The sequence below is a fragment of the Cetorhinus maximus genome, chromosome 22 (assembly GCF_964194155.1).
Source record: "Cetorhinus maximus chromosome 22, sCetMax3.hap1.1, whole genome shotgun sequence".
NCBI lineage: Eukaryota > Metazoa > Chordata > Chondrichthyes > Lamniformes > Cetorhinidae > Cetorhinus > Cetorhinus maximus.
The window spans coordinates 61,554,430-61,570,207 of NC_135900.1; the positions used below are offsets into that span (position 1 = coordinate 61,554,430).

Here is a 15,778-nt window from a genome sequence, read left to right on the forward strand (position 1 = left end):
GTTTTTCACCCCTCTTTATACTGCTCTCGCTGGCCTCTCCTCTCCAGTCTAGGTCATAAGGTATTCGTGGTCTTGGGTAGTTCAACAGTAAGTATTTATTAACTACTAGAAACTATATGCATAGATACAGTGAAAGGTCCAAGCTAGGAGCTGCTTCAATATTTGCTTCTACACAAAAACAGAATTACCTGGAAAAACTCAGCAGGTCTGGCAGCATCGGTGGAGAAGAAATCAGTTAACGTTTTGAGTCTTCATGACCCTTCGGCAGAACTGAGTATAGTTAGGAGAAAGGTGAAATATAAGCTGGTCTAAGGTGGGGGGGCGGGGGGAGAGAGAAGTTGAGAGAATCTCAACATACTGAGCCTTGATCTCAGTCACCAGTTCTCCCACAACAGTACAATTCATACACTTTTTCTTCAATTTCACTTTGTTTGGAATATGTTTTTAAAAACTGACAAGTACAAACATCTATAAAAGGGAGCACATCCATCAGATATGTACTTTCCAGCAATTCACCAACACATTCCTTAGCCTCTAATCTTGCAAAGCAGCTCAAGTTACAACCATAGTATCACCACCAAGGAAAGGGAAGGTGCATGTTGCATTTGCAAAAGGATTCACTGTTCACCCTTCAGACAGTCACCAAAGCTGGCAACGCAAGTCCCAAGCCTCTGAAGGAACACAATGTGAAATCTATCAAAAGAACATTGCACTCTACAGGGGAACTGAAACAAATTCAGATTTCTAGCATTTCCATCAATAATATTTTGGGCAAATTCATGCCCGAATACCATGATCCACTATCTAATGAGACGCTGGCACATAGTGCCCTTGTTCAAAAACAGAGAAGTTGCATCCCCCCCCCCGTCTAACTCTGGCATAAACACTTAGAGGAGTGGGGGGGGGGGGCAAGAGAAGAGGGGGGGGGGGAGGCAAGAGAAGAGGGGGGGGGAGGAGGCAAGAGAAGAGGGGGGGGGGGAGGAGGCAAGAGAAGAGGGGGGGGGGAGGAGGCAAGAGAAGAGGGGGGGGGGAGGAGGCAAGAGAAGAGGGGGGGGAGGAGGCAAGAGAAGAGGGGGGGGAGGAGGCAAGAGAAGAGGGGGGGGAGGAGGCAAGAGAAGAGGGGGGGGGAGGAGGCAAGAGAAGAGGGGGGGGAGGAGGCAAGAGAAGAGGGGGGGGAGGAGGCAAGAGAAGAGGGGGGGGGAGGAGGCAAGAGAAGAGGGGGGGGAGGAGGCAAGAGAAGAGGGGGGGGAGGAGGCAAGAGAAGAGGGGGGGGAGGAGGCAAGAGAAGAGGGGGGGGGGAGGCAAGAGAAGAGGGGGGGGGAGGCAAGAGAAGAGGGGGGGGAGGAGGCAAGAGAAGAGGGGGGGGAGGAGGCAAGAGAAGAGGGGGGGGAGGAGGCAAGAGAAGAGGGGGGGGAGGAGGCAAGAGAAGAGGGGGGGGAGGAGGCAAGAGAAGAGGGGGGGGAGGAGGCAAGAGAAGAGGGGGGGGAGGAGGCAAGAGAAGAGGGGGGGGAGGAGGCAAGAGAAGAGGGGGGGGAGGAGGCAAGAGAAGAGGGGGGGGAGGAGGCAAGAGAAGAGGGGGGGGAGGAGGCAAGAGAAGAGGGGGGGGAGGAGGCAAGAGAAGAGGGGGGGGAGGAGGCAAGAGAAGAGGGGGGGGAGGAGGCAAGAGAAGAGGGGGGGGAGGAGGCAAGAGAAGAGGGGGGGGAGGAGGCAAGAGAAGAGGGGGGGGGAGGAGGCAAGAGAAGAGGGGGGGGGAGGAGGCAAGAGAAGAGGGGGGGGGAGGAGGCAAGAGAAGAGGGGGGGGGAGGAGGCAAGAGAAGAGGGGGGGGAGGAGGCAAGAGAAGAGGGGGGGGAGGAGGCAAGAGAAGAGGGGGGGGAGGAGGCAAGAGAAGAGGGGGGGGAGGAGGCAAGAGAAGAGGGGGGGGAGGAGGCAAGAGAAGAGGGGGGGGAGGAGGCAAGAGAAGAGGGGGGGGAGGAGGCAAGAGAAGAGGGGGGGGAGGAGGCAAGAGAAGAGGGGGGGGAGGAGGCAAGAGAAGAGGGGGGGGAGGAGGCAAGAGAAGAGGGGGGGGAGGAGGCAAGAGAAGAGGGGGGGGAGGAGGCAAGAGAAGAGGGGGGGGAGGAGGCAAGAGAAGAGGGGGGGAGGAGGCAAGAGAAGAGGGGGGGAGGAGGCAAGAGAAGAGGGGGGGAGGAGGCAAGAGAAGAGGGGGGGCGGAGGCAAGAGAAGAGGGGGGGGAGGAGGCAAGAGAAGAGGGGGGGGAGGAGGCAAGAGAAGAGGGGGGGGAGGAGGCAAGAGAAGAGGGGGGGGAGGAGGCAAGAGAAGAGGGGGGGGAGGAGGCAAGAGAAGAGGGGGGGGAGGAGGCAAGAGAAGAGGGGGGGGAGGAGGCAAGAGAAGAGGGGGGGGAGGAGGCAAGAGAAGAGGGGGGGGAGGAGGCAAGAGAAGAGGGGGGGGAGGAGGCAAGAGAAGAGGGGGGGGAGGAGGCAAGAGAAGAGGGGGGAGGAGGCAAGAGAAGAGGGGGGAGGAGGCAAGAGAAGGGGGGGGGAGGAGGCAAGAGAAGAGGGGGGGGAGGAGGCAAGAGAAGAGGGGGGGGAGGAGGCAAGAGAAGAGGGGGGGGAGGAGGCAAGAGAAGAGGGGGGGGAGGAGGCAAGAGAAGAGGGGGGGGAGGAGGCAAGAGAAGAGGGGGGGGAGGAGGCAAGAGAAGAGGGGGGGGAGGAGGCAAGAGAAGAGGGGGGGAGGAGGCAAGAGAAGAGGGGGGGAGGAGGCAAGAGAAGAGGGGGGGGAGGAGGCAAGAGAAGAGGGGGGGGAGGAGGCAAGAGAAGAGGGGGGGGAGGAGGCAAGAGAAGAGGGGGGGAGGAGGCAAGAGAAGAGGGGGGGAGGAGGCAAGAGAAGAGGGGGGGAGGAGGCAAGAGAAGAGGGGGGGAGGAGGCAAGAGAAGAGGGGGGGAGGAGGCAAGAGAAGAGGGGGGGAGGAGGCAAGAGAAGAGGGGGGGAGGAGGCAAGAGAAGAGGGGGGGAGGAGGCAAGAGAAGAGGGGGGGAGGAGGCAAGAGAAGAGGGGGGGAGGAGGCAAGAGAAGAGGGGGGGAGGAGGCAAGAGAAGAGGGGGGGAGGAGGCAAGAGAAGAGGGGGGGAGGAGGCAAGAGAAGAGGGGGGGAGGAGGCAAGAGAAGAGGGGGGGAGGAGGCAAGAGAAGAGGGGGGGAGGAGGCAAGAGAAGAGGGGGGGAGGAGGCAAGAGAAGAGGGGGGGAGGAGGCAAGAGAAGAGGGGGGGAGGAGGCAAGAGAAGAGGGGGGGAGGAGGCAAGAGAAGAGGGGGGGAGGAGGCAAGAGAAGAGGGGGGGGAGGAGGCAAGAGAAGAGGGGGGGGAGGAGGCAAGAGAAGAGGGGGGGGAGGAGGCAAGAGAAGAGGGGGGGGAGGAGGCAAGAGAAGAGGGGGGGGAGGAGGCAAGAGAAGAGGGGGGGGAGGAGGCAAGAGAAGAGGGGGGGGAGGAGGCAAGAGAAGAGGGGGGGAGGAGGCAAGAGAAGAGGGGGGGGAGGAGGCAAGAGAAGAGGGGGGGGAGGAGGCAAGAGAAGAGGGGGGGGAGGAGGCAAGAGAAGAGGGGGGGGAGGAGGCAAGAGAAGAGGGGGGGGAGGAGGCAAGAGAAGAGGGGGGGGAGGAGGCAAGAGAAGAGGGGGGGGAGGAGGCAAGAGAAGAGGGGGGGGAGGAGGCAAGAGAAGAGGGGGGGAGGAGGCAAGAGAAGAGGGGGGGAGGAGGCAAGAGAAGAGGGGGGGAGGAGGCAAGAGAAGAGGGGGGGAGGAGGCAAGAGAAGAGGGGGGGAGGAGGCAAGAGAAGAGGGGGGGAGGAGGCAAGAGAAGAGGGGGGGAGGAGGCAAGAGAAGAGGGGGGGAGGAGGCAAGAGAAGAGGGGGGGAGGAGGCAAGAGAAGAGGGGGGGAGGAGGCAAGAGAAGAGGGGGGGAGGAGGCAAGAGAAGAGGGGGGGAGGAGGCAAGAGAAGAGGGGGGGAGGAGGCAAGAGAAGAGGGGGGGAGGAGGCAAGAGAAGAGGGGGGGAGGAGGCAAGAGAAGAGGGGGGGAGGAGGCAAGAGAAGAGGGGGGGAGGAGGCAAGAGAAGAGGGGGGGAGGAGGCAAGAGAAGAGGGGGGGAGGAGGCAAGAGAAGAGGGGGGGAGGAGGCAAGAGAAGAGGGGGGGAGGAGGCAAGAGAAGAGGGGGGGAGGAGGCAAGAGAAGAGGGGGGGAGGAGGCAAGAGAAGAGGGGGGGAGGAGGCAAGAGAAGAGGGGGGGAGGAGGCAAGAGAAGAGGCGGGGAGGAGGCAAGAGAAGAGGCGGGGAGGAGGCAAGAGAAGAGGGGGGGAGGAGGCAAGAGAAGAGGGGGGGAGGAGGCAAGAGAAGAGGGGGGGAGGAGGCAAGAGAAGAGGGGGGAGGAGGCAAGAGAAGAGGGGGGGGGAGGCAAGAGAAGAGGGGGGGGGAGGCAAGAGAAGAGGGGGGGGGAGGCAAGAGAAGAGGGGGGGGGAGGCAAGAGAAGAGGGGGGGGGAGGCAAGAGAAGAGGGGGGGGGAGGCAAGAGAAGAGGGGGGGGGAGGCAAGAGAAGAGGGGGGGGGGAGGCAAGAGAAGAGGGGGGGGAGGCAAGAGAAGAGGGGGGGGGGAGGCAAGAGAAGAGGGGGGGGAGGCAAGAGAAGAGGGGGGGGGGAGGCAAGAGAAGAGGGGGGGGGGAGGCAAGAGAAGAGGGGGGGGGAGGCAAGAGAAGAGGGGGGGGGGGGAGGCAAGAGAAGAGGGGGGGGAGGCAAGAGAAGAGGGGGGGGGAGGCAAGAGAAGAGGGGGGGGGAGGCAAGAGAAGAGGGGGGGGGAGGCAAGAGAAGAGGGGGGGGGAGGCAAGAGAAGAGGGGGGAGGCAAGAGAAGAGGGGGGAGGCAAGAGAAGGGGGGGGAGGCAAGAGAAGGGGGGGGCAAGAGAAGGGGGGAGGAGCTCTGCCCATCTTACCCACCCCAAACCCCACCCCCACCTCACCCAACCCCACCTCACCTCACCCAACCCCCAACCCTGCCCAACCCTCCCCAGCTCAGCCGGTCCCAGGCCCCGGCTCGAACAAGCCCCTTTGTGGTGGAGTGTGGATCGGTTCTGATATCCAGGAGCACCTTCTCCCAGCCCACCAGCCCCCGGAGCCGGTTACCTGCCGTGGAACCAGTCCTTGCAGACATCGCACTCGATCATGAAGCGTCCGGCATCGTACGGCTGCCGACATTGGCAGTAAACCGGCACTGCCGCCATCTTGTAAACTTTGGGCCACACACTGGGCCCAGAACAAAAACCCAGCAGCACCGCCCACTGCCGCCGGAAATGGGCGGGGCGGATATGATTGGCACTCCATCAACCAACTGCAATGCACCTTGTGAACACTTGACAGGGATTGACAGCAGCTACGCCAATCCAATAAGGAAACCGAAGGATTGGGCCCGCCCCTCTTCTGTTACGGGTCGTACACAAAGGCCTGCAAATAGATTGACAGAGCATTAACCAATCAACATCAAGTCTGTTGACGTAGTCCCGCCTATTCACCATCAAATCACAAATGAGCTCTAACCTGACTGGGAAGCTATCAACAGTGATTGGTCAGTTGAGATGAAACCCACGCCCATCAGGGAAGAGGAGCATGAGGAATGGCTCAGCTGGAAACAACTTAGCCAATCATAACTCACAGGAGGTGGGAATAACAAAAGCACGTGCTGTTTTGTGACGTCACAGGACGGGCACCGCAGCGGTCCACTCAAATTGTGAGTCCAACACAATCCAGCCAATCAGTTGTGTAGGGCCCCTCCCCCACCAGCCTCAGGCTCACTCTCCCTCTTTAACCCTGGATGTGGGTTCCTGGAATTGAATGATTGCAGCACAGCAGGAGGCAGTTCGGCCCACACTGTGTGTGCTGGCTCTCTGAAGGAGCAATTTACCAATTGCCACTCCACCGCCTTCCTTCTGTAGCCCAGCAAATTTTTCCTTTTCACCTAATGATCTAATTCTCCTTTAAAAACCACCATTGACTATGCCTCCACCATACATAATCATAATAATAATACATAAACTCAGACAGTACATCCCAAATCCTAACCATTCGCTATGTGGAAATGTTTCTCCTCATGCTGCCATTGCTTCTTTTACCAATTACCTTAAATGTGTGTCCCTCTGGTTCTTGATCTTCCGCCAATGGTAACAGTTTCTCCCTATCTACTCTGTCCAGACCCCTTGTGATTTTGAGCGCCTCTTTTAGACCTCCTCTCAACCTTCTCTTCAACCCACACCAGCAGACTCTAGTACACATTCCACCACAGCAGCAGCCTGTAATTGCCAGTCCTCCAAAGCAGCTTCCTGAAATCTCAATGCCCCATACCAGGATCCTGTAATCCCCATTCCCAGTAGCTGGTTCACCTCATTCCCCCACACCAGGAGCCTGTAATCTAAAATCACTAACAGCAGCAGCTCATAGTTTCCATTCCACCACACCAGCAGCCTATAGTCTCCAATCCCCGACACCAGGAGCCTGTAACCCCCATTCCCCACACCAGCAGCCTGCAATCCCCATTCAGCCACGTTAGCAGCCTGTAATCCCTATTTCCCCACACCAGCAGCCTGTTGTCTCCATTCCTCCATACCAGCAGCCTGTAATCTACATTGCCCAACACCAGCAGCCTGTAATTTCCATTCTCCAACTCCAGCAGCCTGTAATCCCCATCCCCCACATCAGCAGCCTGGAATCTCCATTCCATCAGACCAGTAGCCTGTAATCTCCATTTCCCCCTAACCAGCAGACTGTAATTATCATTTTCCCCACATCAGCAGGCTGTAATCACAATTCACACACAACAGCAGCCTGTAATCTCCATTCATCCACAACAGGAGCCTATAATCCCCATTCCCCCATACCAGCAGTCTGCAATCTCCATTCACCAACACCGTTGGCCTGATATCTCCATTCCCCCATACCAGCAGTCTGTAATCCACATTGCCCAACACCAGCAGTCTGTAATCTCCATTCTCCACACCTTCAGCCTTTAATATACATTCCTCCTCACCAACAGACTGTAATCCCCATTCCCCCACACCAGCAGCCTCTAATCTCCATTCCTCCACACCAGTAAACTGTAATTCCCATTCCTTCACACCTGTAGCCTGTAATCCCGATTCCCCCGCACCTTCAACCTGTAATATACATTCCCCTCACCTGCAGACTGCAACCTCCATTCCTCCACACCACCAGCTTGTAATCTCCATTTCCACCACCACCACCCCCCAAACCGCAGCAGTCTTTTCATCTCCATTCTCCAATTCCTGTAGCCTGTAATCACCATTCACACACGCTAACAGGCTCTAATCTCCATTTCGGCACACCAACAGCATGTTGTCTCCATTCCAACACAACAGCAGCCAGTAATCCCCATTACCCCACACCAGCAGCTTGTAAACCCCATTCTCCCTTGCCAGAGGGCTGTAATACCCCTTCCCCAACACCAGCAGCCTTAAATCTACATTCATCCACACCAGCAACCTCTAATCTGCATTCACCCATATCAACAGCCTGTAATACCAATTTCCCCCACACCATCGGCCTGTAGTCTCCATTCCCCAACTTCAGCAGCCTGTAATCCCCATTGCCCCACACCAGCATCCTGTAATCTACATTGCCCAAAACCAGCAGCCTGTAATCTCCCATCATGCCAGCAGTCTGCAATCTCCATTCCTCCACACCAGCAGCCTGTAATCTCCATTCTCCAACACCAGCAGCCTGTAATCTCCATTCCCCCACACCAGCTGCCTGTAATCTCCATTCCCCCACACCAGTATCCTGTAATCTACATTGCCCAAAAGCAGCAGCCTGTAATCTCCCATCATGCCAGCAGCCTGCAATCTCCATTCCTCCACACCAGCAGCCTGTAATCTCCATTCTCCAACACCAGCTGCCTGTAATCTCCATTCTCCAACACCAGCAGTTTGTAATCTCTATTTCCCAACACCAGCAGCCTATAATACCTATTCCCCCATCCCAGCAGCCAAATAATCTCCAATCCTACAAACCAGCAGACCATAATCTCCATCCCCCCACACACGCCTGCCTGTAATCTTCATTTCCCCATGCCAGTAGCCTGTCATCCATATTTCCCCACACCACCAGACAGTAATATTCTTTCAGCAACACTAGCAGCCTGTAATCTCCATTCCACCACAGCAGCAGCCTGTTATCCCATTCCCCTACAACAGCACCCTTCATTCACCTGTCTCCCACACCAGCAGCTTGCAATTTCTATTCCCTTAGATCAGGAGCCAGTAATTTGCATTCCCCAACACCAGCAGCATGTAATCTCTTCTCCTCCAAACCAGCAGTCTGTTATCTCCATTTCCTAACATAAGCATGAATAACAAAAGGTTGATATGCAGGTACAGCAGGTACTGAGGAAAGCTAATAGAACATTATCATTTATTGTGAGAGGAATTGATTACAAAAGTAGGGAGATTATGCTTCTGTTATACAGGGCACTGGTGAGACCACATCTGGAGTAGTGTGCACAGTATTGGTCTCCTTATTTAATGAAGATGTAAATGCATCAGAAGCAGTTCAGAGAAGATTTACCAGACGAATACCTAGAATGGGCGGGTTGTCTTATGAGGAAAGGTTGGACAGACTAGGTTTGTATCCACTAGAGTTTAGAAGAGTAAGAGGTGACTTGATTGAAACCTTTAAGATCCTGAGGGGTCTTGACAGGGTGGATGTGGAGAGGATGTTTCCTCTTGTGAGAGAATCTAGAACTAGGGGTCGCTCTTTAAAAATAAGGGGTCGCTCACTGAAGACAGAGATTAGGAGAATTTATTTCTCTCAGAGGGCTGAGACTCTTTGGAACTCTCTTTCTGAAAAGGCGAGAGTAGCAGAGTCTTTGAATATTATTAAGGCAGAGCAAGATAGATTCTTGATTAACACAGGGGTGAAAGGTTATCAGGGGTAGGGAGGAACGTAGGATTGAAGTTACATTCAGATCTGCCATGATCTTATTGAATGGCGGAGCAGGCTCTAGAGACCGAGTGGCCTACTCCTGCTCCTAATTCATATGTTGGTATGTACAAGCAGCCTGCAATCTCCATTTCCCCACACTATCAGCTTTTAATCTCCATTTCCCAACATCAGCAGCCTGTAATCTCCATCCCCCCACACAAGTAGCCTGTAATCCTAACTCCCTCACACCAGCAGTCTGTACTCCTCATTCCCTCGCATGAGCTGCCCAAAATTTCCATTTCCCCACACACGCCAACCAGTAAACTCCAATCCTAAATTCCAGCAGCCAGTAATCTCCATTCCCCCACACCAGCGACACAATCCATAATTCCCCACACCAGCAACAGCCTGTAATCACTGTGCCCCAACACCAGCAGGACGTAGCCTCCATTCCCCCATACCAACAGCCTATAATCTCCATTATCACAAACTTGCAGCCTGCAATCTCCATCCCCTGACATGAGCATCATGCATTCTCCATCCCCCCACTCCCCAGTAACCTGTCATCTCCATTCCCCCACACCAGCAGCCTGTCATCTCCATTCCCCCACACCAGCAGCCTGTGATCTCCATTCCCCCACACCAGCAGCCTGTAATCTCCATTCCCCCACACCAGCAGCCTGTAATCTCCATTCCCCCACTCCCCAGTAACCTGTCATCTCCATTCTCCCACACCAGCAGCCTGTAATCTCCATTCTCTCACACCAGCAGCCTTGAATCTCCATCCCCCCACACCAGCAGCCTGTAATCTCCATTCCCCCACACCAGCAGACTGTAATCTCCATTCCTCCACACCAGCAGCCTGTGATCTCCATTCCCCCACACCAGCAGCCTGTAATCTCCATTCCCCCACACCAGCAGCCTGTAATCTCCATTCCCCCACAACAGCAGCCTCTGATCGCCATTCCCCCACAACAGCAGACTGTATTCTCCATACCCTCACACCAGCAGCCTGTGATCTCCATTCCCCCACACCAGCAGCCTGTGATCTCCATTCCCCCACACCAGCAGACTGTAATCTCCATCCCCCAACACCAGCAGCCTGTGATCTCCATTCCCCCACACCAGCAGCCTGTGATCTCCATTCCCCCACACCAGCAGCCTGTGATCTCCATTCCCCCACACCAGCAGCCTGTGATCTCCATTCCCCCACACCAGCAGCCTGTGATCTCCATTCCCCCACACCAGCAGCCTGTGATCTCCATTCCCCCACACCAGCAGCCTGTAATCTCCATTCCCCCACACCAGCAGCCTGTGATCTCCATTCCCCCACACCAGCAGCCTGTCATGTCTGTTGCTCCTACAAACCCCAGCAGCCCAGGTTTCCGGAAGTTGCAGTTCTAGGTGTGTTGTACAGGTGAGGGAGGCAGTTTGCTTTAATATAGCAGCCAGTTCGCCGCCTCTCCGGAAGAAACAGACAGATAAATGGTGTAAAGTAAGTTTCTTTACCATCTATACCCTCAGTCTTGGCCTCGGTGCTGTATTGCAATCCAGGGTAATTTGATGAAGTTGGATTTGTACCTGTCCAGGTGAGTGAGAGCTTCCCATGTCTCTGTCTGTGGTTACAGCGGGCGAGCCCAGCCACGCAGTTGTGTGCAATGGGGAATGTGCTGACATGTCTTCAGCCTCACCCCGACTTTCATTGTTTCTCCAGCTACAAGTGTCGTCTCTGTTCGGGAGGCTGATCTGGTTTTCACTTTCGGCCCGAGTTCCCCATTGAAAAGGCTGCGATTACCTGTGGCTGGGGAGGAACCCTTTCCCTCTGGAGTTTGGGCAAGGGAATGGGCAGGAGTCAAAGCAGAGATCCTCCAACAGGAAATAGTGCCCGTAAAATGAAGCTAAAATAACATTTTGAAATGAGGAGATTGATGTTTAAAATGTGGGATACAGATTCTGTTGTAGGGTCTTGAGGACTCGAAACGTCAACTTTTTTCTTCTCCACCGATGCTGCCGGACCTGCTGAGTTTTTCCAGGTAATTCTGTTTTTGCTTTGGATTTCCAGCATCCGCAGTAGTTTTTTGTTTTTACAAATGGAAAGTTTGGAATATGGTTTAGAGAGCTCAGATTGGCTGGGAGCTCCTATTAATAGAGAGGCTGAGGGAGGTCACAGGGGACAGGGCGGTTAAATCATATCCCCACTGAGAGTCTCCTAACTAAACAACATGGACAGCAGCTGTCAGTGGGTCACACACACACCATAGAACCATAGAAAAGTTACAGCACAGAAGGAGGCCATTCGGCCCATCTTGTCCATGCCAGCCCAAGGACACCCAGGTGCCCTTTCTAATCCCCCCCTTCCTGCACCTGGCCCATAGCCCTGTAGTTTACAGCACTTTAGGTGTAGATCCAGGTACTTTTTAAAAGAGTTTAGAGTTTCTCCCTCTACCACCAACTTGGGCAGCAAATTCCAGGCACCCACTACCCTCTGCGTAAAAAAGTTCTTCCTCATGTCCTCCCTACACCTTCTGCCACTTACCTTGAATCTATATCCCCTGGTTCTAGAATCTTTACATTTATCCTATTATAACCTTTTAATATCTCAAAGATTTCTGTCTGATCAGCCCTCAGCCTAGAGAAGAGTCCCACCATGATCAGCCTCTAATGATAAGCAGATTCTCTCAGTTCTAGTATCATTCTTGTCATTTTTTTTCATCTTCTCCAGTGCCCCTCTAATCTTTCTATAACATGGAGACCACCTCTAATCTTTCTGTAACATGGAGACCACCTCTAATCTTTCTGTAACATGGAGACCACCTCTAATCTTTCTGTAACATGGAGACCACCTCTAATCTTTCTGTAACATGGAGACCACCTCTAATCTTTCTGTAACATGGAGACCAGAACCGTTCACCATGTGACAAATGCTCTATGCACGTTTAACATGGTCTCCCTGCTTTTTAATTCTATCCCTCAAGAAATGAACCCCAGTGCTTGGTTTGCTTTTTTTTCACTTTATTAAACTGCCTCGTTACTTCTCAGTGATCCCCTAGGTCCTTTTGCACTCCTCTATCCCACTCAAACTCTAATTATCCAAGCTGTATGTGGCCTTTTTATTCCTCCTACAAAAATGCATCACGTCTTAATTATCTCTATCAACCTCGCAGTCACAAAATCATAGAATGATACAGCACAAGTGTGCTCTTGTGGCATGGTGGTAGCATCCCTACCTCTGGGCCAGACCAAAAAGAAGAGGGATTCACAGCCTAACTACACGAGACTTATCCAATCAAATAGAAGACTGCAGCCTCTCACTGGAAATGGGGATCCAGCGTCCCCATTCTGTAAAACCCCATCGAGGACCCCAGCTTGATCCAGGAAGCTTCAGTTGGCAGTGACTATATGGGAGCAGACCCTGGGTGTCAGTGCACACTGCAGGAATATAGAGGAATCAGTCATTTGTTACCCAGAAGAATAGAGGAGGTAGTGGTATTGCTCTGTGGAGACAGACACATGCTCCCAGGTATCAGCTGCTGCTAGTTACTTCTTGTAGCCACGTTCCTGTCATTAAACAGCTGAGCAAGCAAGATTGTGTATTAAACATTCCTGGATATAAGACGATGGAAAGATAGGGAAGGAAAGAAAGGAGGAGAGGTGGCTGTATGAGTATTACAGTGCTGGAGAGAGGATGTCCACGAGGCGTCAGGGACAGAATCTATTTGGTTAGAGTTAAGAAACAATACAATTACATTGCCCGGTGTAGTCTATAGGTCACCAACTACTGGGAAAGATATGAAGGAACAAATTTGCAAGGAAGTTACAGACAGGCACAAAAACTATAGAGTAGTCATAAAGGGGGACTTTAATTATGCTAATAATAACTGAGATAATAAGAGTGTTAAGGGGAGAGAGTACGAAAGAATTGAACAAGAAAATTTTCCAGCCCAACAAGGAATGAGGGACTGCTAGATCTGGACCTGATTCTAGAAAATGAGGCAGTAGGGAAACATATAAGTGACAATGATCATTGTACCATATGGTTTAGGTTAGCTATGGAAAAGGACAAGGAGCAATCCAGAGTATTAATAATTAACAGGGAGAACCAATTTCAGCGGAGTGAGAAGGGATTTGGCCCAGGTTATCTGAAATGAAACAATGGTGGATAAAACTGGAACAGAACAATGGGCTACCTTTAAAGAGAAGATGGCTCAGGTACAGTCAAGGTATGTCCCCACGAGGGGGAAAGGTAGGGCAAACAAATCTAGAGCTCCCTGGATAATGAAAGAGATAGAGAGTAGGATGAAGCACATGGCAGATGTCAGATTGACAATACAAGTGCTGCATATAGAAAGTTCAAAGGGGAAGTAAAAAACGAAAAGAGAAGCAAAGAGAGAGTATGAGGAGAGACTGGTAGCTCGTAAAATAAGGGAATCTAAAGGTTTTGTATAGGCATATACCTAGTAATAGGGGAGTAAAAGCAGGGGTAGGGCCAATTAGACACTAAAAAGGGGATTTATACAGAAAGACAGAGGGCATGCTGAGGTACGAAATGATGATATTGCATCTTTACCAAAGCCATAGTGAGAGACACAGCTTGGGCTAAAAATTGAGAGATTAGAAATGCTGGTTGTACTTAGAGCTGATAACTCAACAGGACCAGATGAAATGCAATGAGGAAGTTGAGAGAAGTAAGGGTGAAAATTGCAGAGGCACTGGCTGGAATCTTCCAGTCCTCCTTAGATATAGGGGTGGTGCCAGACAATGGGAGAATTACAGATGTCCCAAAAAGAATGTAAGGATAAACCCAGCAACTGCAGGTCAGTCAGCTTAACCTCAGTGGTGGGAAAGCTTTTAGTAATGATGATCCAGGACAAAAATTAGTTACTTGGAGAAATGTGGATTAATGAAAGAACTCCAGCACAGTTAAAGGCAAATCATGTTTAACTAACTGGATTGAATTTTTTGATGAAGTCATAAAGAGCTTTGATGGGGGTAATATGGTTGATGTGATGTATACAGACTCCGAAAAGACATTAGATAAAGTGCCACTTAAGTTTGTCAGCAACATTAGAGCTTGTGGAATAAAAAGACAATGATTGAGTTGAGTGACAGGAAATAGAGAGAAGGAGTGAACAGTTCCTTTTTGGACTGAAGGAAGGGGTTACCCTGGGGTCGGTATTAGGGCCCCTGCTTTTCATGATCTCTGAATAACGTAGACTTGGCCGTACAGGGCACAATTTCAAAATTTTCAGTTGACATAAAAGTATTGTGAACTGAAGATAGTGATAGACTTCAAGAGGACAGAGGCTGGTGAAATGCAGAGCCATGTGGCAGATGAAATTTACTACAGGAGAAGTGCAGCCATGCATTTTGTAGGAAGAATGAGGAGAGGCAATATAAAGAGTGTAAGCAGTGAAGGAACAGAGGCACCTGGGGCTATATGTACATAACTTGTGAAGAGCAGATTGAGAAAGTGGTTCATAAAGCATAAAGGATCCTGGGCTATATAATTAGACACATGGAACACAAAAAGAAGTTATTGTGAGCCTGGTATGGACTCAGCTGGAGTATTGTGTCCAATTGTGGGCACCGCATTATAGGAAGACTGTGAAGGCAGGTGAAGGTGCACAAAAGATTTGCAAGAATGGTTCCAGGGATGAGGAATATCCGTTATGGAAATAGATTGGAGAAACTGGGGCTGTTCTCCTTGGAGAAGAGAAGGTTTAGAGGACCTTTGATGAAGCTGTTCAAAATCATGAGGGGTCAGGACAGAGTACATGTAGATGGATATGGGCACTCATCCTTAATGGCGGTACTGCAGTTCCTGCATTGGTCATAACACAGTGCAGAGAAAAACTGTTCTCATTGGCAAAAAGGTTGAGAAGTAGAGGACACTAATTTAAGTGCAAAGGCAAAATATCCAAAGGTGACATGAGAAAAATCTTTTTTGTGCAGGAACTAGTTAGGATCTGGAATACACTGCCTGAGAATTTGATGGAGATGGGATAAATTAAATGGTTAGGATCTGGAATACACTGTCTGAGAGTGTGGGGGAGACAGTGAGTCTATAGGATCTGGAATACACTGTCTGAGAGTGTGGGGGAGACAGCGAGTCTATAGGATCTGGAATACACTGTCTGAGAGTGTGAGGGAGACAGCGAGTGGTTAAGATCTGGAATACACTGTCACAGTGTGTGAGGGACAGTGAGTAGTTAGGATCTGGAATACACTGTCTACTCTCAGTGGGGGAGACAGTGAGTCTATAGGATCTGAAATACACTGTCTAAGGGTGTGGGGGAAGCAGAGAGTGGTTAGGATCTGGAATACACTGTCTGAGAGTGTGAGGGAGACAGCGAGTGGTTAGGATCCGGAATACACTGTGTGAGAGTCTGGGACAAGCAGCGAGTGGTTAGGATCAGGAAGACACTGAGAGTGTGGGGCAGATAGTGAGTGGTTAGGATCTGAAATACACTGCCACAGTATGGGAGGGACAGTGAGTAGTTAGGATCTGGAATACACTGAGAGTGTCGGGGAGACAGTGAGTGGTTATGATCTGGAATACACTGTCGACTCTCAGTGGGGGAGACAGTGAGTCTTTAGGATCGAGAATACGCTGCGTGAGAGTGTGGGCGAGACACAGAGTGCTTAGGATCTCGAATAAACTGTCTGAGAGTGTGGGGGAAACAGCGAGTGGTTAGGATCTGGAATACACTGTGTGAGAGTGTGGGGGAGACAGCGAGTGGTTACGATCTGGAATACACTGTCACAGTGTGTGAGGGACAGTGAGTAGTTAGGATCTGGAATACACTGTCTACTCTCAGTGGGGGAG

At 52.1% G+C, this 15,778-nt stretch overlaps 2 protein-coding genes across 4 annotated transcripts in view; one reads left to right on the top strand and one right to left on the bottom strand.

Annotated features, from left to right (window-relative positions):
- Positions 1–5,286, bottom strand: part of LOC144696324 (lysine-specific demethylase 7A-like) — a 59,677-nt gene extending 54,391 nt beyond the window's left edge. Inside the window, exon 1 of the mRNA XM_078567541.1 lies at positions 5,149–5,286. Coding sequence (XP_078423667.1) covers positions 5,149–5,246 — 98 coding nt within the window. The 5' untranslated portion in view covers positions 5,247–5,286. The remainder of the gene's footprint in view (positions 1–5,148) is intronic.
- A 5,074-nt stretch (positions 5,287–10,360) lies between these two features.
- The window catches only part of LOC144696743 (ras-related protein Rab-19-like), a 49,694-nt gene continuing 44,276 nt past the window's right edge, over positions 10,361–15,778 (top strand). For 2 of the 3 annotated variants that reach the window (XM_078568418.1, XM_078568420.1), the window contains exon 1: positions 10,361–10,541. In XM_078568418.1, coding sequence (XP_078424544.1) covers positions 10,516–10,541 — 26 coding nt within the window. In that variant the 5' untranslated portion in view covers positions 10,361–10,515. The remainder of the gene's footprint in view (positions 10,542–15,778) is intronic. The other variant, XM_078568421.1, reaches the window with a different exon arrangement.